At 39.9% G+C, this 26,844-nt stretch overlaps 2 protein-coding genes across 2 annotated transcripts; one reads left to right on the plus strand and one right to left on the minus strand.

Moving 5' to 3' along the window:
- Positions 1–720: 720 nt before the first annotated feature.
- Positions 721–4,889, minus strand: nutf2 (nuclear transport factor 2). Its single transcript, XM_037254972.1, has 5 exons — positions 4,760–4,889; positions 2,803–2,912; positions 2,171–2,242; positions 1,602–1,700; positions 721–1,423 (listed from the first exon to the last, which is right to left on the minus strand). The coding sequence occupies exons 2-5, from the start codon at positions 2,899–2,901 to the stop codon at positions 1,310–1,312; spliced, it is 384 nt and encodes a 127-aa protein (XP_037110867.1). The 5' UTR covers positions 2,902–2,912; positions 4,760–4,889; the 3' UTR covers positions 721–1,309.
- A 2,178-nt stretch (positions 4,890–7,067) lies between these two features.
- Positions 7,068–25,653, plus strand: ranbp10 (RAN binding protein 10). Its single transcript, XM_037254539.1, has 15 exons — positions 7,068–7,386; positions 10,157–10,268; positions 10,998–11,050; positions 15,957–16,124; positions 16,612–16,634; positions 18,007–18,191; positions 19,914–20,026; positions 20,353–20,461; positions 20,524–20,672; positions 20,744–20,960; positions 21,779–21,918; positions 22,071–22,222; positions 22,484–22,595; positions 22,801–22,942; positions 23,766–25,653. The coding sequence occupies exons 1-14, from the start codon at positions 7,188–7,190 to the stop codon at positions 22,929–22,931; spliced, it is 1,863 nt and encodes a 620-aa protein (XP_037110434.1). The 5' UTR covers positions 7,068–7,187; the 3' UTR covers positions 22,932–22,942; positions 23,766–25,653.
- Positions 25,654–26,844: the final 1,191 nt, after the last annotated feature.

Here is a 26,844-nt window from a genome sequence, read left to right on the forward strand (position 1 = left end):
TAAATCAAACATTTCCTGTGTAGTTGCACAACAGACAAGATAAATTTTGCACCATTCCACTTACCAAAACCTTGTGTTCAGCAATATTCTAAGGATATCTGGGGTGAACTGCGCTCCTGAGGCCATGCCACAGAATCTCAACTGACTTTAGGTCGGAAGTTAGACAACGCAACTTTAGAAGGCGTATTTTCTTTCGTTGTAGCGTTTTAGTTGGTTTATTTCTGTCCTGTATCGCTGTTGTGGAATGTGGCCCACTTTCTGATGCGCTTCAATAGGAAGACAGGTGGTTTTCAATTTAATTCACTTGCAAAACATCTTGGTAAATTTGACAATACCAATGTGTCTACGCCCAGAGCTAAGGCTGTCCCAAACTAAGATGCTGCTCTGTCATGCTTCACAGTTGGGTTGAGGTTTTGATGAGAGTGGTGTGCTTAGCATTGCACGCTCCTTTGAAAGAACTCAACTTTGGTTTAATCTGTCCATACGAGCTTTCCAATATTGGTGAGGAACATCCAGCTTGAGCAATCCTTGCACTCCTCTGCAAACTACAAACGTGCAGCAATGGTTTTAGCCGCTCGTAGAGAAAAGTACCAACAGTGCTGAACTCTCTCCATTCATATTCAATCTACAAACCATATGCATTCAAAACTTTGCTTGTATTTGAAAGAGTTGTTGTTAAGCCTTGAGGCTGATATGCAAAGACAAGTCACACCATTATGAAAAAAAATGTCTGGGTTTATTGTGAATTTTGGCTTCTGTCCATGTAAATTGCCAAACATTTCTGTGTAATAAAACAAGACGGATGGAGGGGGGAAATGTAGAATAACACAGCAAACTCGGACATTGTCTTAAATGAGTCTTTGGTGGCATGACAATGAGAACCTGGCAGAGAGCATTGTATGAATTGTAAAAACGTAACCCATCCTAAAGAATAGAGTGACTCCAGTAGCATCTAAACCTGACATGACGCTGAACTGATCTGAGCCAAGTTTGATCTAAAACTAGATGAAAGAAGTCAAACGGAAACTGAGGACAATGAATTAGAGGTGAGGAGCAGAGTTTCTTGGATGGTGTTTGGTCTGATGGGCTGGCCGATGTCAGCAGAGGAGGAAAAAAAAGAGTTTCATTTGTACTGTCTGGGATGGATTGGGGTCAGTGATCGAGAATTTAGATTCCGGTGTTCACATGCTTGTCAAACAAACAAAAGCAGACGGCAGAAGGGAAGCATGAGCTTTGTCCCATCTCTCCATGGCCAACCCTCCCCTCCACCACTTCGACTTGCCCGTGCCCACCAGAGTCGAAGAATCGTTCAGGCAAAGTTGTGAAGAGCCAGCCGGAACATCTCGTTGGTGCACACCCAAGCACTATTGATTTCCTTCAAGAGGAAAATCTGATGAAAACCCATGATTTGATCGTTGTCAGCCTGCAAACAAAAATAGCTACTGTTGAGATAGCCACCAGCATGTCCGTTGCAGCAAACATGATTTCACTCATAGTTGCAAACAAAATCAGAATAAAAATGTCCACAGTCAATTTGTTTTGTGCCAAACCTATTTTCGTCACAAGTACATTTTTAATTTGGCATTTGTAGCTCTACTTACTTTGAGCTGTCCTACAACCATACTCAGGACGCAGCTGTCTGTAGTTGGCTGGTGGTCATGTGCTGTAATAGTATGCCCTATTTTTTTGATGCCCAGATTCTGTCTCACATACACACACACACACACACACACACACACACACACACACACACACACACACACACACACACACACACACAAACACACACACACACACACAAACGTGAGGAAAGTTCAAACATAATATAGTTGAGATTTAAGGTAAGGTACCTTTGCTTTGATAGTCTGATCGACATGGGAATTTTTGCAGACTCATGAGCTGATGGCAAATGGCTCATTATTAATTTAGTTATGTCCACAATTTGCAATGAGGAGTTGTCGGTATTGAAATTAATAATGGCCGATCTCAATCTGTTCAACTGTAGATGTAGGTAAGTTTAGGAAATGATTAGGGCAAAAAATAGTGTGTCAAAAACCAAGGCTATTATTTTAGCAATGCTGCTATAGCTTGGGTCGGTGTGAGCAATCATAACGTCAGCAGCCATGCAAGCGACATCGTCAATGTAAACATTTCGAGAAGAAAAACTTACAAGGAGTTTCTTGGTAATTGCATCCTTGCCGCAGATTTTTTCCCCTTCCCAGGTTAGTAACGACTCTGCAATCTGTGTGACAGACAGATAGATGCATTGATGTGAGAGTTTATGAACTAAAATCACATACATTGATAATTTGTGAGTTGGTTTGAATATTGGTTTGAATGTTTTTAAATTGAAAAAATAGATCACTGACCAATTCAACTGAATGAATTGAATTTCTTCCAACTTTTGATTTTATCGCAGTACTAGTTTTTGAGTCTTGAGTCTTCCTTACACATCTTTGAAAAATGTTCAAGTCAATCCAAAAAAAAAAAAAAAAAATCATTATGGCTCAACGTTATACGTTGAAAGTTCTAGATCATAGGTGTCAAACTCAAGGCCCGGGGGCCAGATATGGCCCGCCACATCATGTTATGCGGCCCACGAAGGCAAATTTTGCATAGACTTTGTATCATCATCATAGTCTCTGATTTCAAAACTCGTTATTCATCAGTTTGTTTTGTAGCCTGCACCGTATATAGAAGACGTTGACAATCATAACAGCCCTCCAAGGGAAACTATGATTATGATGCGGCCCGCGACAAAAAAATGAGATTGACACCCCTGTGAGCCAAAGTTGCACTTACATACAGATCAGCCAGTTTTCCTCTGTCACTTTGAAACAACTGGTAGTAGTGTCGCACAAAGCCAGTGCCTATCTGCTCCCACAAAGGCGGGTCCTGCATCCTGAATAACGCTGCAAGGGATACAAACAAAAAGGATCACAAAGACGTCATGTGAAATGGCCAAGGGCCTGCACAAAGAGCTGTGTTCAACCTCAGCTGCGGTAAGATTTCAACTGACACCTTTCATTCAGCCATCCTTTGTACACTAGTCAGAAAAATTCCCTGGCCTGTACCACAGAGATTTGAATACATGACCAATAACTTATGTTATAAGGGTTAGACACGTGACTGTCGCCCGATGGCCAGCATACGCTTGACTAAAATGGGTATGCATTTGGGGTGAGCTTCATGTCGCAAGTCTGTTCGCCACGAGCCTTAATAGTTCCATACCAGCGGCTACGGGACCATATAATGGAGGTGAGGCAGCAATGCAAAGTGACATTTCATCACCAGATTAGTATGTCCAATAATGTATAGACGACAATTAACAACTGTGTGCAGACAAAATCTGTCTGCTAATGGGATTTTTTTTTTTTATTGTGCTTATTTTTATTCATAATGAAAAATGTAGAGCAACACGCACCAACACCTTGTGGCAATGTCTCGTCCCTATAAGAACAACTATTGGAAGTTGAAGTGTAGCTAATGGTGAGTAATCATTTCTTTTCATTTGTCAATCATTCCAAATATTTGTTAACATAAAAGTGTGTTAGTGCATTGCTGGGCGTGTTAAGTAAATGTTTTTACAAAAATGTAATTGATTTATTGTTTGAGGCACTGATTAGTGGTCTCTGCAAATTTGTAATAGTTTGATTTTACTGAGATTAGTACACAGTCATAACTATTGTACAGTGTCAAGATACTGAATATGAAATAACCACAAAAATCTAACAACAAACACTTGCATTAAGCGTATCTTATATGACTGATGCAATTAAATTAATGATTGAATGAGGTAGCTTGTAATACGTATATGTATTCATTTGGGTCAAAGCTACATTAAAAAAATACGTATCTACTTAGCTACAGAAAACAAAACGTACGGTACTATATCTAGCATGGAGAAGATGAGTACTAACGATCTGCTGTGTTCTTCTGCAAAATAAAACAAGCGCATAAACTGTTTATTAACAAAGGTTACCTGGATTAAAGCTGTTTTAGTTGACTCTGTAAGAGCTATAATCATATATTGCGTTTGTTTGTTTTTCTTTCTTTCTTTATTCCGGCGTGTAAATTGTGAGACAGACGGGCTTAAACATGTTTTACAACGCCCAAGTGTGTATGAGCAGGATAAACGAGTGTGTGACACAGCAGGGCGTTTCGTTAGCACGCGGGACATCCAGCCATCGAGTTGTGTACTTCCACTTCGCCTCTTTCGACCACAGCATATTGTTATGGAATACGTTTGATGACATCATAGTTGAACAGGGGACTCAATAAAACGCACTTTCGCGAGGTCTTCTCCCGTCGCTTAATATGCAAGTGAGGGTGAAGAATGGCTAGGTTATTTTTAACGTTCATAGCAGACATGCCTGCATACGGACAAGTTAGCTATAGCTTCCTCGGATTTAGCCGATGAGCCACCTAGCCAATGGCGGTACGCGCTATTAAAGCAATAACATAGTGAGTTTCATCTCTTCCGACGCCTGTAGACGCCTGGCATGGTGGTGTCTTCGTGTGATATTTAACTGTGTAGGTTTACTGATCCATAGAAATACTCTGTCCCAAAGTGTAGATGTCTTCACCGTTAAGAGCATACAGCACTGGCTAGCTAACGGACATAGGGAAGCCCAACTCGACTAGGAAACTATCACAATTCAGCAATATCAAACAAAGGCTCCTATAAATATATATATATTTGAACAAGATTAAGTTCGAATGTTTACAAAAGTTTTTGGTTTAAATAAACAATCCTCACCTCGTAAACCCGGGCCGGGTAGAGATGACACAGTGCGACTTTTACGTACGCGGTACGCACCAGAAGGAATCCGTCTTTTGGCCCGGTGTATTGTGGGCGTTGTAGTATTTAAAACGAAAACCGTTTTCTACGTAGTTCCAGGCTAGTTGTCATTGTAAAACGCCGGCAAAACAACACATAATATCTAATGTTATGTCAGTCCGGGGCCACATAACATCACTTATGTCCCTTGGCTTTTCATTCTTTATTTTGGACAGACGGGTGGGCAATTTAAATTCCATTGAACCTGTTAGAGTAAATGATCACCTACATACAGCCTGCAGGTATGTGCAATTCCTGAACAAAGTCATTGTACAGCACCGCGGGCATTTGCACCCTCGTTTGAGTCCTTCTCTAGCGAAATCGTCAAAGTCTTCTATGTGGGCTCGTCCAGCGGGGATGCAGCTCGCAAACTCTTTAAGATTTGTCAAGGGAACCGCGCCTTGGCTCTGGACTTCCGGACCATTGCCCGACAAAGCTTGTGGGACACCCAGGTTGTAATAGACACATTCTATCACAGCTTGGAGGACTGTTAGAAGGATGAAATGAACTCCCGACCACCCTCGGCGAGGCTATTGACCTGCGCAAATTGACTGTCGAATCCAGGTGCAGAGAAAGGAACTGAGCAGGTCAGCGCCCCCCCCTTTGTGAGCCCAAAACTGTGGATGGACCACCCGATCCGCGGCCTTGTCGCATGGCGGTTGGGCATGACCCCAGAGGAATGCCAGCACCGCCTTCACTCGAACCTTTGCCTGTACTGTGGGGGGCCATGGGCAATAAGCGGCTACATAGCCGGTCAAAGGACTAAGTTCACACGGCGTCAGCGAGTCTGCGTGAGCTCAGGTATCGTATCCCCTCCCACCTGCCAAAAGACCTTGCTTCCGGCCTGCCTGTTGCTCACTAATGACGCTCACGCCGACTGTCCTCGTTGATTCCGGAGCAGAGGTGAACATTATGGATGAGGAATTGGTCTGAAGAATGAAAGTGGGCAGCCTTCGTCTGCCTGATCCCGTACCCATACGCGCCATGGATGGGCGCTCCCTGGGCATGGTCACATGTCACAACCCCTATAACCATACTGCTATCTGGAAATCAACAAGTGCTCATACAGTTCCATCTTTTGTGTCCCAGGCCAATCCCTAATTCTGGGCCATCCATGGCTATGTCAACACAACTCCAATATAGACTTTGAGACTGATGTAATGCGGGAGTGAGCGACAATTGCCACCAGAATTGCTTTAATAGAATTGCTGTTGTCCCTGTCCACCGTCATTCAGCCAGCCTGCCTCCCGACGTCTCATGTGTCCTCCTCCTACTACGAGCTTCAGGAGTTATTCCGCAAGGCCAAGGCCACCTAGTTACTACCCAATCGTCCTTACGACTGTGACTACTCAGCCTGAGAGCTCCTCCACGGGGCCATCATCTTCACAAAGTTGGACATGAGTGACACAACACAAGCATATATGACTGACGTCATAGCACAGTAATTTCATGTATCGGATATTGTTCTTAAGAGCAGAAAAAAGCACCTCGGTTTTAATCAGAACATTTTGTATTAAAAACACAATGGCACTTTAAGTCCATATTCCAGTCAATTGCATTGGCTTTTCAGTTGGTATCAGATGTGGAAGATTTATATATTTGCGTGATGTCATATCAAATTTAAAAAAAATTAGAGATTTAATGGCGATTTTTGAAGTTCTTGATCATTCCCAGTGATCCGGATTGTTCTGCAGTGTGCACGATGGCCACTGGTTGCCAAAGCAACAACAAAAAGACCCATATATAATAGGCCACAGCACGCCTGATCATTTTTCCAGTCGCTCGTTTTGTCTCGCTCACAGAACACCGCACAAAACAACACAAACTTAAAAATGTCCTCAAGAAAATCAAGTGACTATTATACAACAATAACCCCCATTAAAGATTTCATACAACGCCATTATTTGTGTAAATTTAAAACCTAACAACACACGAGTCAACTAATTCACTTGCTACCCGATCACTTTAAAACCATGGCATGTTTTCAATGGGATCTACTCGCCATATTTGCCTTTTACTTACTCTTATCCGTTATTATATCAACACATGAGCCCATTTCATTAGGAAAACTACATTTTCCAGCTGCCTTGGTTCGTAAAGGACCCCTGAGGGGTGCGGTAGCAAAGCAGTGTAGTCTTTTCTGGAAGCGTTAGCATGAAAGAGCGTAATTAAAAACTACAATACCCACAAAGCACTGGTCCAGCCTAGAGTGACTCCTGCTGCTTATCCGGGGATGTCACACCGCTGCTATTTTCTCCTCACAGTCCCCTCTCACTTTCAGCGTACAGTTCCAGTGAAGTGACACGGGATAGCTATAGAAAGGCGAACATTAAGAAACGAGACAAAAATGGCAGAGCTTGGTGCGGGCAGCTTGTCGTTGGGGGATCCTGTATTTAATTACCAAGAACATGAGCTGAATGAGCGACTCAAGCGGCTTTACCCGGCCGTGAACGAGGAAGAGACCCCTTTACCTCGATCTTGGAGTCCCAAGGATAAATACAGCTACATTGGACTGTCACAGAACAACCTGAGGGTCCATTACAAAGGTTAGAGATTTGTCTCAGTAACGTTAGCCATATGGACGGTACGTTAGTTCTTATTTGTTACGATGGTTATCTTACACTCTATAATCATGTTGACGGTGTGAGTGGTGAATCCAGTAATAGCTGCCTTTTTGGCCCTAGCCTTGCTTTGTTTCTCAGACGAGCAAATCTAACTGCCCAAACGGTGAACTCACTGGACTCGACAAGTCATCCAATAACAATACTGAAAATTCACCCTTCATCAACAGTTTCCTTTCCTCATTTGTCACTAATGGCGTTGTTGTTTTGTAGTGACATGACATTGTGTTTGACGCACTCTATAGTTCAAATTTCTGGGTCGAAAAGACCATTTGTGATTAGTGGCTCTGATGGTATTTAGGAGCTAGCTAACAGCTATGCAAGCACGGTATTTAGCCGGATGGCTAGTCAACGTTTCCGAATCTAGTTTTGACTTGTGACTAGAATGCTAGTGGGGAGCGAGGATGACAGGATAAACAGGCCACAACTTGGATACGAAACATACAGTACGTGTTAACCTTTAACACGACAGCACTGGATAGAACTGATGGGGGGAGGGGGCACGAAATAACACCCAAAATAAAGTATCTCGTACTTTACAGCGATCGGGTTCTAAAAAAAAATACGCATGTTAGCTTAACGGTGTGCCTCATGAGACAAACGGCCCAGTTTAGTTGAATCCGAATTTGTCTCGAGCTCAGTCTGATGCCTCTTAACAGGCAACCAGCTCGTTTTCACCAGCTGCTGGAGGCCTCTGCGCATACATAAGGCCAAATGCACCGATCCTGTTGTCAATCTTATCGTCGACATTTGCCTAATCCACAAAGTATTTGTCCTGCAATAGAATCAGTCGCCCATCCTGATGACAAGAATATCTATTGTTTTCATTTCATGCAGATAACAAGTGTCATCTCTATCAAACCATTGTTTTTTTTGTTACTTTTGATAAGGTCAAATTGTCAAGAAAGCAAGCTTCTATATAGCTCACATAGTCATTGAAATCGGTTTAAATCACTTAAAACATGATGCACATAAGATGCCGCACTGCATGTTATTACTCAGTTTTAGAATTTGCATACCTGCTCAGTTTCCTTCTGTGCAGAAATGCTAAAGGCCTTATTTTGATGAAATCTAGGATGACATGCAGAGATGGATATAATCCACTGATTATATTTTGCAGTATTTATCTGTTTCCTTTGACAGAAGCGTGGTCTGGTTTGATGTAGCTCACTATTTTTTTATTTTTTTATATGTTGATGTGCTGTTAATGCTCTTGTTATAAATATTTTCCATTTATTCTAGTGTTTACTTAACTCTACTCTGTGGGATTTTGTCCCAAAATATCTTTACAATAGCCTTTTCATTTGACCATTTATGACTCACACGTCTTATAAATAGCAGATTAATACTTTAGCTGTTCACAATGGGTATTCTTCCAAGCTTCTGAAACATAATTTTCAGACTGGAATTGATTTTACCTGATGTCAAGCGCACCGTTTGCTCATTCTCTCATGGTCGCAACCGGAAGCTATTGTTTTGCTGAAATAGATTCTACATCCGGCGGCATGGTGGAGCACTGGTTAGCGCATCCATCTCACAATTCAAAGATGTGGGGTTCAATTCCGGCTTCGGCCTTTTTGTGTGGAGTTTGCTTGTTCTCCCCGCCTACCTGCGTGAGTTTCCTCCAGGTCTTCTGGTTTCCTCCCACATAGCAAAAACATGCATGGTAGGCCATTTGACCACTCCAAAATGTCAGTAGGTGTGTGTGTGAATGGTTGTTTGTCTACGTGCCCTGCGATTGGGTGGTGACCACTTCAGGGTGTCCCCCGCCTACCCCCCTAAGACTGCTGGGATAGGCTTCAGTGTGCCCGCAGCCCTCGTGAGAATAAGGACACTCAGATAATGGCTGGATGGATGGATTCTACATCTGCTTCGAAGAGACCTCCCCAGACACCAACAGTTTCTCTGAGGAAGATTATAAAAAAGGAAAACCATGCATTAAAAGAAAGAGGTTCAGTTTCATTTTTCTAATGCCAAAGCAGCTGCGATGGGCTCCAGCTCTGTCGTGACCCTTATGAGGCCCTTAACTCATGCAAACATACTTGTGACCAAATACTTCAGTATTCGTCTCACCTGACCATAAAACATTTGTCTAGAAGGCATTTGGCTTGTCCATATGGGCCGGTGCAAATTTCAGTCAAGCTTGAATGTGTTGATTTTGGAGCAGGGGCTTCTTTCTTGGTCGGCACCCACACAGTCAATAGCGCTTCACTGTAGACAATGACACTGTTATTTCAGCATTTTCCAGTTCTGGGCTGGCTTAAATATTGGTGGTTCCTGGGATGTTACTGAATGTCTTTAAAAAAAACTGAAAATTCTTCAAATTTACCTCAAATCAACACTTAAACACCTGAAACTGGATGTTCCACCTGGACAATGATCCCAAACACACATCAGAATTATGGGGGTGTTTTACTGTTTAGATATGTAATATTAATACCTCAAAGACCAAACACATAACATGGGCACCATTTTAAAATAAATTCAGGACCCCAAACATTTTAGACTTAATGGACATTTTCATGTGAGGACATTTTCAAGGACCAAAAAAAACAAAACATGAATCTGACTCTCAATAATAAACAAGCAGATGCCCTAACTTAGAAAATGTGTGAATGTACTCCAGATCATATAAATCCTGAAATAAATTGATGTGACCTTTTTCCTCATGGGCATAATTGTTTTTCACTTGCAGGACATGGCAAAAATCACAAGGATGCCGCATCTGTACGAGCCACACATCCAATCCCAGCAGCTTGTGGTATCTACTATTTTGAAGTCAAAATTGTCAGTAAAGGTCGAGATGGGTAAGTACACTCTTAAATATGAGCTTTTTTGCATTTCCCTACTTGTCATTTATATAGACCAGCGTTCTCAAAGTTGCAGCACTGCGGCCATTTGTGGCCCGCAGGATGGTATTTTGCGGCCTTCTATTTGACATCACATTAATGGTAGTGTGGCCCCAGCCTTTTTTTTTTTTAATATACATTTCTGAGGCGGGACAAACCTGAGCAAACAGACAGAAGGTACAATAAAGTTGTGTATCCATCCACCTGTTGCTATTCATACAAAAGAAAAAGTCATGGCTTTCTGCAAGTATAATTGCTTTTTGTTTGATTATATTGGCCCAGATTTCATACCGAGTTACTCAGTAAATTTACTTGGTAAATTGAGACTGGATCATCATTATTCAAGCTAGCTTGTTTGGTGATCTGTCATAACAATTTTATTATGTAAAATGGGTGTCTCTATTCAAAGGTTGGGTAACTCTTCAACAGACTGCACACCTGCTTTGCGTGGTGTGTTTGACATTCTAAATTTCCCATATTTGTAGTAAGATCTTAAATACTGACACCCAAACTGCGTGTTTACTCACTCTAGCAAATTCCACTTGAATCCAAGTTTCGTTACAAATACAGCACATGCAAAAAAAAAACAATTTGAAAGAAGCTTAGTCTGACGATAATTACATTTATGCAAAAGAAAACAGATGAATGCCAAGCAACATGTTCTCCTTTTATATTTTATGCATCCAGCTACATGGGAATCGGCTTGTCTGCACAAGGGGTCAACATGAATCGACTGCCTGGTGAGTAGCAAGTGACTGATATTGCATTATAAGACCGGGTGGACGTATAATAAAAAGGTTTGAAATTTGTGAGTATTTTTCAGTTTCACACCGATTCAGTTTATGCCTTAGCACAGCCTGAATATTGCCTTTTTAAATAATGCTCCATTTGTAAGGAGTGTAGGAAGGAAGAGGAGCTGCAATGATGTGTCAGTGCTTTCAAAATGTGCCCCTGTCTTCGCTGTCTATGCCTAAAAAGCTTCTTCTGCTTTCACCATTGACTCTTTTTGGGTGGTCTTTAAGGGACTGGGTCATAACTGAAGCATTTCAAAGAAATTAAATGTAGAATTTATTTCGAATATTATTTTACTTTGCACTGAAGGAGGATAGACCTATACAGGGTATTTATTTGCATCTGTATGTCTATTTTGGGAATCTCAGCTACATTTGACATAAATCGGATGGGTAAATGATGAACAAAATTAGCTGGAAAATAAATCAAGCCTAAATAATTAATTTGATTTAAAAAAAAAAAAATAATAATAAAAAAAAATAAATACAATTATTTTCCATTTCCAATTTCGTGGACCATCAGCAATATCACCATGGACCACTAGAGGGCCGCGGACGACAAGTTGACAATCCCTGCTTTAACCTCAGTCATACAATGCCTCTTGTATGGCATTCCACTTGTCAAGCAGGACTTTTCGAAAGTCGACTGATAACAGATATTTCCTGGAAAATAAATAAAAATGCCCTAAATAGTAACCGCAGAACACTTTTTTTTTTTAAATGGCTTACCTTAAGTAGAATCTTTGAAACGGTAGAATCTCAATCTGGTTATTGCACATGTTGCTGTTGCAAAATAGTGATTAAATATAGTCCTCGCATCAAACGCAGGATGGGTGCGCTTGCATGCTTCTTGGGCGCTAGCTGTCGAGACTATGGATATTCAACTGCTAGTGTTTGCGTTTGATTCCGTTCATTATAACTCATTGATTTCTTCAACGATTTTGACACAGATTGAGTTGTTACCGACATTAAACATGCAGCTATATTACAGTACACGCCAAGTGTCATTTTATAATCAGAGCTTTAACAAAAATACCATCGCAGAACATCCATCTTAACGTCAACATTGCACTAAAAGCGAGATCAATGTATTGATATCTATGCCAGCGGCCGGCTGCCTGAATCGTACATCTTAGTTTTAGGTTGAAATAACATACTTTAATCTCTGTGATCCCTTGCATGAACTGGTTAATGTTTTGGTCTAGGTCTATTTGAAACCGTTTGACCTGCTTATTGAGCACTCAAATTATAGTTTGTTAGTTGGGGTTTGTCAAATGCAGTGGACACAAGGGCAGTGAGTTTATCTGACTTTAGATGCACTCACCATCAAAGATCATTCTTCTTGATTCCAATGTGTCATAGGGTGGAACAGGGTAGAAAACGGTTTCATGGACGACCGTGTTTACTAATTCTGTCCAAACATTCGTCATGAAAATATTGTTGGTTGCTAGGATTCCGATGGACAGTAGCCCTGCTAGACAGATTCTTGTTGATTGCGTTAAGTTTGAATTAATACTGTTCACTTGGTTGTGCTTATTTGTGAATCTGTCTGGACCCGTTGGCTGTTTGTGAGGAAACTTTGCTACTGTTTTTTATCACTGGATTTACTTGTTGATTAGCTGTTTACACACATTTAGTTATGTACCCATGCAAGAAAGGTAAGTCATGCATCTTTGCGTTTGCATGTGTGTCCCTTAATAGTACAATGTTCTCTACTGCTGACCTCTATGTCTGATCCCGCTGTGGAGGCCTGCCCATTTCATTAGCATGTTGGAGTAGTGAGCCTGGCTTTAGAGGCAATATCCCTGTCAGCTGATTAATCTAATACTGCACCATACAGAGACCACACAAACACAAAACACACAAATATACAAATTATACAAAAAGTATAGATAGCACTGTGCACATTTAACGACACACATTTAATGAAACAGTACAGTAGATCCTTGCCATATCACAGTTCATCTTTTATGCCCCGGCTATATTGTAGAATGTTTTAAAACTGGTTATAACAGTTTTTCAGGCAAGTTTGAATTTAGATTTCTATGCCATAAGTGTTGCAATGTGCCACAGCACTGAGCTCTCTGGAATATATGGAGATGCAGCGTGTTTATCATGCTCCTCAGTCTGTGTTAAAGTAGCAGTTGTTTGCAAATTTATAATTACTGTAACATCTACTGTAGCTATGCTAAAATCACTGGAGTGGCAATGGTATTTCTCACTATGGTAGCATTAATCTAGTAGACATTTGTTATTTTATGGCTTCGGTGTACATTTTGATGTTTAAATCTGCATTGTTTGATTTTCTTAAAAGTAAACTCAAATTGGGAGTGGCAAACAACTTGAAGTAATTATGCTTATTTGGAGACCTCTTTTTCCTTCCCTCAAAGAAATGTTGAATATCTTCACAGTACTTAAATAAGTGCGTTTATTAAGTATGTTTAACGCATGTGGAAAGGGCATCATTATACTTTATGGTCTCTCTCTCTATTAGGGCTGCAACTCATGATTATTTTTATAATTTACAGTGACTTTCTGACTGTAGAATCAAGGTCAGCTATCGCACACGTTGGGGTTGCAAAATAGTGCTAAATAGTTCACAGTCCACACAGCAAAAGCTGGGATGTCTTTGCTTGCGTCTCATTTTTATATCATAATAGGACAAAAATTAAGATAGTATTCCCCCCCATGAATCTAATTACACTATTTTCTGCACTATAAGGCGCACTGGATTATAAGGCGCACCTTCATTGAATTTTTTATTTTAGAAATGTTTTCATATATAGGGCGCACCGGATTAAAAGGCGCATAGAATAAAAGCTACTGCATCAAACTGGGGTTGACTACGGTTGCATTATGCATCCGCTAGATGGAGCTGTGCTAAAGGGAATGTCAACCCAGTCAATGAGGTACAAAAAGTCCAACTCCCATTCCGTATGAAAGTGATACGGTTTGGCTTATTACTTGGTTCAGCAACCCCACTCATTTTTGATGGTCATAAACTTTCTTTAGTTTAAAAGAAAAAAGTGAGTGCGTGCGTTGATGTGTAATGCGTTGATTAGCTTGTTAGCTTGGGCACCGGGTTTTTTTTGGAGTAAATTATAAGCCTTTAAGTGCGCCCTATAGTGCGGAAAATACGGTAGTCAATTTTCCCCCAAAAAAGAATTGACAGATTAATGAATTAAAATAATAAAATTAATAACAAATGAAATTAAAATAATAATGAAATAACTGTCAGTTAGCTGCTCTAAAATAAATAATGTGCATTTTATCCAGATGATTGGAATAGATATAGACCAGTCTCCTTCATGATCTGTATAGAAATCGGCAACATAACACCCTGATTAGAACAACCCCAATTGCCATATTTCACATAAATTATTGAACTTTAAAAACATTGCTTCTCTGTGGTGTTGTGTTCGGTCAAGTGGGAACAGTATGACACTAGAAATTACATTTGCTTTGTTAACTGCAACATGTGACACGTATCTCTCTGGGGAACCAAAATAGATCGCTCATTCAGTGACAAACACCTTTCGGTAAAAATGTAATTAGCAAGTGGAATGCAGGGAGTAAAATTTCATTTGACTGTCTCCCTTTAGTTCAGAATGCTGCCGCAAGGCTTTTGTCTCAATCCCATAGGTTCAGCCACATCAATTCCTTTCTGTCGTCCTTGCAGTGGCTCCCTGTAATTTTAGAATTCAGTACAAAATGTTAACAGCCACTTAAAGATCCCACAATGCTCAGGCGCCTACATACAGTACATACTTGGTAGATCTGGTGACATTTTATTTTCCTGTTATGTCACTATGGTCTGATGACTGCCTTTTACGCACTGTCTCTCATACAAGATTCAAAACTAAAAAGCTATGCGGTCAGTTGCCCCCAATTTGTGAAATGCGATTCCATTTGAGCTAAGAACCGCCTCTTCTGATGACTTTTTTAAAAACGCAAACAATACATGTTTAGGTAGGGATTTCAATCGGACTTGATTGCCCGCTAGTATTAACGTTTAGCCATAAGTGTATGTTGGTGCTTCTGTACTTTCACTTTTTCATCCTCTCAATGAAAAGTGCTTTAAGCCCCTATTTTACTAAACAGCAAACATTAGCTACAACCTTGCACGAACCGTGACATGAACCTGCATTTGCTACCTTCAGATGTCCGTAGCATTAAGGGGAACAACACCGCCACATAGATGGTTGGTGTTTTGCATTGCAAAAACTCTATTGGTATGCTAATTAGTAAAATTTTCAAAAGTCTAAATGTCTACATTTTCGTTTCTTAAACTGCACTCTTTTCAATGGAAATATGTATGTAATGGCTAAAGTTACACAATTCATGTCTTGGTTTTTGGATACAGCTAATTAGCTGGCGATCACTTTCGGGTGACAATAAGCGATATAGAGTATAGGTCGATGGGTCTACGTGGCTAAATTCTGGTTTAGATATGATTTAACATTGTGGATGAACAAACCAGTTGCTTAGAGAAAAAGGAGCAAAAATGGTCACGGTTAAAAACCCAAACTCATGACCGGTTGGTTTGGGTTCTGTGTGCTGCTTTACCTGCTGACTGTCTCACCAGTTTCTTCTCTCAAGAGAGCCCCCAGCTGGCCATCTATTTCACTTCGCCGTTAACACAAAAAGTGCATGCCTCAGAAAGCCCATCAATGCAAATGCTTGCTGGAAAATTGGTAATGAATCTGACATAAATAAGTGGCTTAGCAAATGAACATGATTCACTAATTTAGTTGAAAATGATATTTCACATTCTCAATTTCCCTGTGACAGACATTTTTTCACAAGGGTTCAAAGTATAAAGTAAAAACTAATCCTAATCCTCGCCCTATTTCAGGATGGGACAAGCACTCATATGGTTACCATGGAGATGATGGCCACTCCTTCTGCTCCTCTGGAACTGGCCAACCATACGGTCCAACTTTCACGACGGGTGATGTGATTGGCTGCTGTGTTAACCTCATCAACAACACTTGCTTTTACACCAAAAATGGCATCAGTTTAGGTAAGTGGAATTAGGTCTGTGTACCTCGATTTCTCGAGAATAACACACACTCCCGCATTTTACGTATATATGCGTGCGTATAGAAATATATATGTGTGTGTGCGTGCGCTTACATGTGATATAGTAGCTCCAACCATACAGGAGCTTTTTTTCTTTGTAAACAAAGGTAAATGACTTATCTCCCATGATCCTTAGAAGACCTAATATGCTTTGTGACTCACAGTGAGTAGCAAAAATTGTCACTATATATACATGAGTAACATTAGAATATCATATTGGAGTGAAACTTTTTCACAAGCCCTAGGAACCGGTAAGCATCCACATAAAATGCCAGATATTTTTTTGTACTTGTGTATTATGCCCCACCCCGATTTGTAATTGTGGTACATTTGCAGTCAATATAAATTAATTAAAACAATGTTATTCATTGGTCATATTAATTGGCTGGAATCATATATTACAAAGGCAATTTTCTTTTACCTTACAGGTGTGGCTTTCACGGATCTTCCTGTAAGTACCTTGTAACATTTACCTTCAAGATGTCACCTACTCAACTTTGAGGCTAAATTGAGCTTTCCCTGCTCTTTGATTGACTTACAGTGGATAGAAAAAGTCTTAAAACATTTGTACAAATTCAGGTTTTTGTGATTTCAAGAAATGAGACCAAGATAAAGCATCTGCTGCCGTTTGAAGTGCCAAAGATTAACCCCAAATAAAGTTCGTTGACCGTAGGGAACAGTTTCTAATTTCTAAAACAGCCACATCAAGTTATGAAAGTATAGCACAATAATGACATTACCACCTTCCCAGCAAAGTTGATGGACTAAAGTACAAGAAAACTGGTCAGCTTCATATGTCTGGCCTATAGGCTTGGGTGTCAAGACTGATGGAAGTCTTGCGAATATAAATATCCAAGCCGACTGCATTTTGCAAAAACCCACTGTCCCACATACCCCGAGATACACTGATTGTCCTATGGGTAGGATAAAGCACAGCGTTTATCCACTTTTGCATAGTTGAAAACCACATTTTACAAAATAGTAGAAGCTCAGTGTCCGGCTGTGTCAACGCGCAGAGGCGCTGCAGGCGATGAGAAGTCCTGTCAGTTATCTGTTGTAAGTAGCTGATTCTGAAGAAAAGATGAATTTATTCTAGCACGTGTTTTTTTCAGTAAAGTGCATAGAGAGCAGTACATACTCACCACTTTTTTCCCCCCTGGAGGCAGCGGGGCTTTTAGAGGACACTGAGCTTCCCTTGCAGTCTCTGAGCAATCACCACTGCTGCATGTGTAGAGAAGGTGTTACGGTCCGATGAGAGCTAGCTTTAACTTTGTGGTTAACATTCCAGATGCACACTGCTCAAAACAAAAATAATGTGAAATGATCTAAAGCAGTATGTGCACCGGAAATAACCTACAACACAATCTGACTGATTTGGAGAGGTCACGGATTTTGCACGTTTTGCAACATCAATAATGTTTCACATAGATTTTTTATTTATTTTTTTACATCACAAAATCCTGGCATTTGATCAGTGCTATGAAGGCTTTTTATATCCACTGCACTTGTCCTCAACATCCCTCCTTTCTGTTAATTCACTGCTGTTCCACTTACCAGAATGTGTTTTCACAGGGCAGTTTTGTCCAGTAAGAGGACAGTATGTAATGTTCTTTGATTTCCAATGTTGGCAATTGAAATGTTTCCTTAGTTTGATTGGATTTCACAAAACGGATCACATTTGATCCGTTTAATGTTTTGTTGGGACTAACGAGAAAGGTTTACTGTTACTGAACACAACAGTGCTGCAAGAGTGACATGACACATCGTAGGTATGTACTAGGTATAATCTTGTTTCCAACATTTCTACCCTCCTATTAACCCAGCCTAACCTGTACCCCACTGTGGGACTTCAAACCCCGGGCGAGATTGTCGATGCAAACTTTGGACAGCAGCCATTTGTCTTTGACATTGAGGACTACATGAGCGAATGGAGGGCTAAGATCCACGGAATGATCGCTCGATTCCCAATAGGAGAAAGGCTGGGTGACTGGCAAGCTGTCCTGCAGAAGTAAGTTATTCTGTTTACGTCTTTCAGTCACTCAATGTATCTTTTTATCCTTTAAATGCAATAGGTGTGTTGAACTTAAGTAACGACAAGATGACCGCTATATGTGCTCAATCAAGTTTCAATTTTGTTCTTTGTTTTTAAAAGGCATTTCCCGTCGTCCAAGTCTTTACATGCTAAAACAACCCCAACAATGCCTTCAGAACTGAGAAACCAGCAATACATAACTCACTTAGCACACATAATAAAGAGGATTCACACAAAACAATAACAAAAGCAAACCGTGCATTATTTATCTCATTAGTCACATTTACTCTAAAGAAATAAAGCTCCACAAATTTTTTCAACAGAAAAAGATGTCTTGTCGTCTGGGCCGAACTCCCGCCTTGTTCTCAAAGTGCAGCACCTCTTCTGGCTAATACAAACCCAATTGCAGTGAAGTTGGGACATTGTGTTCAATTAATAAAAATAAAATTATTTGCAAATTATGTTCAGCCTATATTTAATTGTATACTCCACAAAGGCAGGATGCATGTAATGCTCAAGCTGATCAGATTGGTTTTAGCTCATAATTATTAACTTTGAATTTTATTGGTGGAGCAAAAAAGCAACAACAAAAAAAGTGTCATGCTAACCACTGTGTTAGAAGAAATGTTCGGAACCTGAGGACACTAATTGTTGAAGCTTTGTAGGTGGAATTCTTTCTCATTCTTACTAGCTGTGCTGCTTCAGCTCTTCAAAAGTCAGCGATCTCCATTGTCGTATTTTATGCTTTATTATGTGCCACATATTTTCAATGGGAGACGGGTCTGTTCTGCATGCAGGCCATTGTAATGCCCGCAACACTCTTTTACTACAAAGTCACACTGTTGTAACGTGTGCAGAATGTGGCTTGGTATTATTGTCCAGCTGAAATAAACTGGGGCATCCATGAAAAAGATGTTACTTGGATGGCAGCATACGTTTCTCCAGTACTTTTGAGCATTAATGCTGCCTTCCAGATGTGTAAGTCACCCATTCCTTTGGCACAAATTAACTTTGTACTCACAATAACCTGGATGTTCCTTTTCCTCTTTGGCTCGCAGAACACAAAGTATTATTTTCAAAAACAATTTGGAGCGTGGACTTGTCAGACCACAGAACACTTTCCCAGTCTACATCAGTCCATCTTAGATGAGCTCAGACTCAGAGAAGTCGGCTGTCCGTGTGTCTGGGTGTTGTTGATGAATGGCTTTTGCTTTACATGATAGCGTTTGAGCATTCAACGTTGATTTTTGGCCTTGGAATGTGTTGCAGCCACAAAATTCAAAGTTAATAAAACAATAAAATCAATTAAACAACAATAAAGTTGATCAATTAACATTAAATATGTTTTCATTGTAGAATTTTCCATTAAATATAGGTTGAACATGATTTGAAAATCATTGTATTGTGGTTTTAGTTAACACAAAGTCCCATTCATTGGAATCGGATTTGTAAGTATCAATTAACCGTGTTACTGAACAACTGTGTATATTTGGCGAACAAAATATGAGTGTTTTAAACCAAAATAAATTACTTGAAAATTCTAACTTAACATTTTAACAAGAAATAATGTCTTATTATAATTTGGAATCAAATTAAAACTATGAAATAAATGACGCAAATCAACGAGATGCCTTTGACAGCATCTACAAGAGGTACAAATTGTATTTGATGTTTTAAATAAATGTCCTTACTCCCCAGTATGGTATCTAGCTACCTGGTCCACCATGGATACTATGCCACTGCCACTGCATTTGCCAGAGTCACAGAGACCATGATACAAGAGGACCAAACATCTATAAAGAACAGACAGAGTAAGTAAATAACCCGCACATACAAATTAATTTCTTTGTCTTAACTAGCAACTACACTGTCAATCTGCGGGTGTTAATATAACACCAAGGGCAGTGATCAGCAACTGACGGCCCGCGGGTTCATTTTTTTTTTTTTTTTTTAACAGTGTACCTTAGATACACATGACTCATTTGTTCAGTCATGACCTCAGGAACCCCCAAATGACCTTTTTAAGAGTACTGCTGTGTTGATTTTTGACAAGACCACCCAATGTTTTTTATATGACTCTTGACCTGTGGACCAGAAAAGGTTGCATAGTGTAAACTAGATCCAATTTGCTGAACAGGAATACAGAAGCTGGTGCTGGAGGGACGTGTGGGTGAAGCCATCGAAGCCACACAGCAACTTTATCCAGGCCTGTTAGAACACAATCCAAACCTTCTGTTTATGTTGAAGTAAGTTAGCAAGCTTGGGATTTATCGTCAAATTCAGCAACACTAATACGCATGTTTTGTAGGTGTCGTCAATTTGTGGAAATGGTGAACGGTACAGACAGCGAGGTTCGCTGCTTGACAATTCGCTCCCCCAAGTCCCAGGGAAGTTACCCTGGTTCTCCCAACCTTAGCCCTCGCCAGGGGACTGGAAATTCACACGTGCACGCTGGAGGTGTGTTTTTGCTTTTCAAACCTTTTTCAGAATCCTCACAGCTAGTCAATAAATTGTGCTCCTTCCTCCAGGTGTAGACAGCCCAACATGCAGTAATGGGGTGACCCCCTCCAAAAAATCAAAGAGCCACAGCAGCGTTGTTAGCAGCAACATAAAATACCCCAGCACGTCCTCCTCAGCCTCCTCATCCACTTCCTCTTCACCTTCATCCATCAACTATTCTGAGTCTAATTCTTCTGACTCCACCAAGAGCCAGCCACACAGCAACAACAGCAATCAAGAAACCAGGTAGAAAGAGCATGGCTTCATCTGCTTTTCAAATAAGTCTTGGTCTTGAAACATAATCTCATATATCTTTGAGACCCTTCTAAATTCAATCACTGTAGTTAAGTAGGAGCTTGACTCTTGAGTGGCACCTGCATCTTACCAAGATATTTTTTTTTAATAACAATTATTTGCTTTTAATTTTGTGTGTTGTGGCGTGGCGACATAGAAAACAGGCTGGACAGTAGCCCCTGAGGACCGTAGCTGGACACCCCTAACCTAGCATAAGATGGGTTCCTCTACCTCTTCAAGGGTTTAGTACACACTTTACTGGAATACAGCCTTTACAACGTACACTGAAAAAAATACTGAGTGTATATGATTAAAATGTGGTAGACTCCTATGTTATCGTAACACATTTTTATCATGTGCAACCAATGTACATGTTCAAATTTAGTAAATGCAAAGGACTTTTTTCCCGGGACACGCGCGCACACACACACAAACCGCATGCACACACACACACACACACACACACACACACACACACACCATATGTGGGCCATGGAAGAGCTCAAAGCAATCAAGAGGCGGAAGTGACATTCTATTCGCACAGACTGAAAGTACTGAATGTCACAACACATAATGTTACATCAAAAAAATAAAAAAAATCGATCCCACGCTTTGGCCTCATGTTCCAGTTCATTATTCTATGTCGTGATATTTGCATCTTGAGTCGTAATGAATTGTTATGCCTCAATTGAATGTTATACCCTTCCTTGAATGGTGGTACACGGTGCCGGTGATCTACCCACCTGACGTGTTTGTTTATGTGTGCATAGTGACAGTGAGATGGAGATTGAAGCAGAACACTACACCAATGGGGTTGTTGAGGGGTCATCCGCTCGGATCATGAATGGCACATATAAACACGAAGAGATACTTCAGCCAGATGACAACAGTATTGGTAATGGTGTCACAGGTATGCACACACTAATGTAGAGCGTAATGAAATTTTGCCAAGTTACTTTCACTCTTTTCCCCTGTTGTTTTTTTCTTTCTTGTAACGATTTAGCTTCATGTGTAGTGTTACTTTTAAATTTCTAATTATTGTGCCTGTTTGTCTGTTGCTAGGAGAAGAGAGTTATAGAAATGGCAGGCAACTTTGCGGAGGGAATCAAGCCGCCACAGAGAGGATGATACAATTTGGACGGGAACTTCAGTCACTGAATGAAAAGCTGTGCCGCGAGTATGGCAAGAACACAACACACAAGAAGATGTTACAGGTATATATACGCATGAGCATGCATAGACACGCACGCACGCACGCACGCACACACACGCACGCACACACACACACGCTCACCTGCACACCCTCACATGCCAGTTTTTTGTAAAGCTCAAAAAATGGTGACATGTTCACATTTTTTGTTTCTGCTGCCCCCAAGTGGTCAAAATATGAATGATTCAGGCTGTGAATGTTTACCTTTGGCAATATGAAATGTGTGATATTTCCAATGTTGTTGAGGATACATTTGTGTGTGCAGGATGCATTCAGCCTGTTAGCGTACTCCGATCCGTGGAACTGCCCCGTGGGCCAGCAGTTAGACCCCACACAGAGAGAATCGCTTTGCTCCGCACTCAACAGCGCCATACTGGGTAGAAAAGAAAGCACACTCTTGCATGTATTGTACGCTATTACAGCATTGAGCCCAACTTGGTCGTTTGTATTTTAAAATGGGATACCTTAGCAGAACAAAGTAAAGTGGTGGCCAAGTTACCAAATCATTGATGTGAAACATTTTTGCTGAATTTATACTTATTAGTGATACATTTTACTCTGTTTTGTGTTTCTCATATATAGAGTCCCAAAATCTGCCTAAGCAGCCTCCTTTGGTGTTAGCACTGGGTCAGGCCACAGAGTGTGTACAGCTTATGGCCCGGGTCAGATCTGGTTCCTGCTCTTTCGCCAGAGTCGACAACTTTTTGCTCTAGCCCGTGTGTGGGTATGTACTAGACAGAGAACAAATACGTGAATATGGTTATTCTCTTAGCAAGTACGTGTATATAAAAAAAAAAATATATACGTATATATACGTATATATATATATATCCACCTTATTCCTACGTGTCATGATCCTTGCCGCAATATATGGGCGCAACTTCCGTTACAGTGAAACTGGTGTTTTAAGTGAGTCCACTTTCTATGAGAGTCAATATGGGAACACCAGTTGATGCAGTTATTATAATCACGCTTCCTGCTAATGTAGCCTGGTAGGAAGATGACAAAAATAGACCAGAGTCAAGGTACGGTCACATTTCTTTCCAAACTCTATTGCTTCAGGCATTGAGCAATCTGAAAAAACACACCAAGCCCGAACAGACCCCAGCATCCCTGTTAGTTCCTACAGTGTATGACGATGATGAAGAATTATTATTGCAAGCAAACTGACATGACAGATTTGTCTTACATGTCACAGTTTCTAAAACAGGGATCACTACACCACCGGTTTTGTACATGGGTAATGAGAAAGAAATAACTGCTTTTTAAGGTTGATTGGGGGGGGGGGGGTCGTTTTATGCATGGAGGTGTATTATACACAGATGTGCATTATACACAGGATTTTATGGTACTCGTTTCTCCATGACAGTGCTCAGGAATAAGGTGGATATGGACTGACATACAAGTGACCAAAACAATAATCTTGTAAATACTTCAAATTGTTGCTATCACAATCACATTTAGTGTCATGCCGAGAGAGCATTTAATAGAGATAATACACAGAATACCAATTTGTTGTACTTAGACTACTGTCTGTCTCCCTACAGGGTTTATGTTAAGTTGCACTGAGAGAGAGGGCATGTCCAGCAGGTGGTTGTCATGGCTACAGAAAAGGAAGCATGTGTGTGATTGGTGTGTTTGGCTGACTATCAACGCCGGAGCCTGCGGCTCAGACAGAAAAAGCAGAGAGAAGATTTGAGAGAAAAGCTTCCTTTTTAATTTAGTATTATCAAACAAACGTGTGACTCTATTTAAATATTAATTATATTTCTGTTGATCTATACAATTTTTTTGTCAGATTGTAGTGCTCATCACCGACAGGCATTCTCCTCTTTTGCTTTTCATTAGTGGACTTTGACTCCCTATAATAGGTTTTATACAGATTTCACATTTGATCTTCACCATATCTTGTGCCACACTGTCCATAACTCTTTACCACGGTGACACGTGCATTTCATTACATTATTACAATAGTTAGAATAAGTTACCAATCCCCCTGTAACACACACAAACAAATATTCTTTAAGCAATGCATTGCAAAGCAGAGCACTGTTACTTTGTCAGAAGAGCAAAACAAAAAGCATTTACAAGTTATTTGAGCACCCAGTGTTTTCGATGTGCAAAAGACCTAGCTGAGGTACATTATTCCGGGATGGGAAAACAAAGAGTCAAACACAAAGTGTAAGATTATCTCAAATCCTAGCAACAATTTTATGAGGACCAGTGTTATTTGAAACAATTTCATCGCAGTTACGCCATTTTCTCCTCTCCCATTTAAACTAATTAAAAGCCCCAATTTAAAAAATATAAGCATAAATTGATTTAATGTTAGACTGACAGAATTTAGGACATTCTATTAATCATAACCATCCTTGGTCCAAAACAAAAATGGGTGACAAAAATTACATCAATATTCTGTATGCTGTCAGAATGTAGCATAAAATTGATGAAACCACACCTAATAATAACTCTTTTTGTTTGCCATTTCCTTGCTCCCTAAATTGTAACTAACAGCTGATTTAATATTTTACATGCTTTGTTGCAGATATGGTATTCAATTGGAGCATGACAAATTTTCACACATTTCGTTACACTTGACAAATCAAGTAGAGTTTGGGAGGCAGTTGAAATAATGAGATTCTATATTTACTATAGCATAAATAAGATGTTTTATTCCCTTGCACCCCGTGTTTTTTCTTGTCTTGAAATTAATCATCCATAATAATCAAATAAACTTCTGTCCTGTGGGACATATCTTACAAGTGCATTCCAACAAGGTGTTTTTTTTGTTCTGTTTTTCAAAATAAACAGAATTGGGGGAAGGGGTTTCTTTCCAATAGCAGTGGATATTTTGTTTAGAAAATGGGAATGGAACTAAATTTCATGCTTGTAATAGGACTGCCAATCAACAACAAAAATCATCTTCCTGGGTCATTGTATCCAAGCATGATGTTTTTACACTGGCAAGTGACAGGAAATCACTCAACAAAGATTCAAGATCCATAGAGACCCCACAATACAATTAAACAGTATGTGACCAAATTTGTTTTTTTTAAGGAGAAAAAAAAAGGGTTAAACATGTCCTTGACCAACTTGTATCAAATAATAGCAACCACAAGAGCATCTGATTTTCTGCTTTAAACGACGCTTGTTACACCGACAGAACTTCCTGTTATCATCCCAAAAGGGAGCACTCTTAGCTGGTTACACCGACCGAACTTCCTGTTATCATCATCCCTAAAGGGAGCATTCTTGGCTGATGTTTTAACCCAAGTCTCCCTCGATCCCTGCATAGACATGACCAACTGGTCTGATCAGTGACTCATAGGACGGTCCAAGACCTATTTCACAGAGAACATCTTGAGCCTTTGCAGACGAGCAGTGTACAACTGACTCCTATTGTGATTTTAATTTCTTTTATGTTTTAGCACAACAGTAATAATGGATTTCTTTTCTTTTTTTTTTGTTGTTTTTAAGTTTAAAGAATTACCGTCTCCTTAGCATGACTTTGAAAATCTACAAAAGGTAAAAAAATATATATAATTGGAAAAAATATGTACTGGATATGTGTTAAAATAAAGAAATATTGTATTCTGTTTTAACAGAATTATTTTTATTAAAATATATCCATGAGCATATGACTGATCTTGTGTGTTTTATTTTCGTATGAATCGGGTCTCATGTTAATGGAGGACTGTGCAGTGTAATACCAAAGAAAATAAATGGTCACTCATGCGTCAGTACTCCCATTCACATAGGTCGTTAAATTGACCTCAACTGGACTGTTGACGTGTTTTTAAGAGAACGACGTGTTAGTGTTTGCTGACGAGGCCTAAAATTTCATAAGAGGCACAGATAATCTAGCGAATCCTCAAACAAAACAAAATCCTAAATCTTGGGGAAAAAAAGTATTTCAAACAGTCTGTATACTGCATATATATATATATATATATAAACTGTTCATGACAGCAAACCAACATATTGAAAGGTTTCAATGTTGGACACAAGAGGGCATCGCCGAGTTTATTAAGACGTTACAGTACTCATGCCAATTGGGATTTGCCATGACGTTTAACCCTATAATGCCTTAACCCAGAAAAAATGGACAAAAAATTCACATTTTTTGAAACTGAAACCTTGATTTGGGTCTTGAACAAAAAAAATTAAACAAAAAATATATATCTTCCTATACTTTTATATATATTTATATACATTTATATATTATATATCATATATATATATATATATGTATACATGTTTTCCCATTTGTATCAGAAATGATACTTCAAACATTACATGTTACATTCAAATCATATAACATCAACATTTTCAGTTTTGCAAACTGCTACCTTTAACAGTAACTTTTTCATCATGAAATGTCGTAAGCATGAAAGAAGTTTGTGTCACCTCTCCGCTCCCCGGTCGCGCGATCGACCCACGTATGTTCATTTTTGCCCCTCAGTCCCACCTGCTAGCCTCGTGTGCGTCGTATTCAGTGTTTTGTTGTCAGGGTATCCATTCGTGTCTCTGTCCCACGTTTAAGCTCTTTCCCCTCCCTGCCTGTGTGTCCTCCGTGTTGTGCAATCAGCCCAATCACTGTCACCTATTTGTCTTGTTAGCACCGTG

The sequence above is a fragment of the Syngnathus acus genome, chromosome 6 (assembly GCF_901709675.1).
Source record: "Syngnathus acus chromosome 6, fSynAcu1.2, whole genome shotgun sequence".
Lineage (NCBI taxonomy): Eukaryota > Metazoa > Chordata > Actinopteri > Syngnathiformes > Syngnathidae > Syngnathus > Syngnathus acus.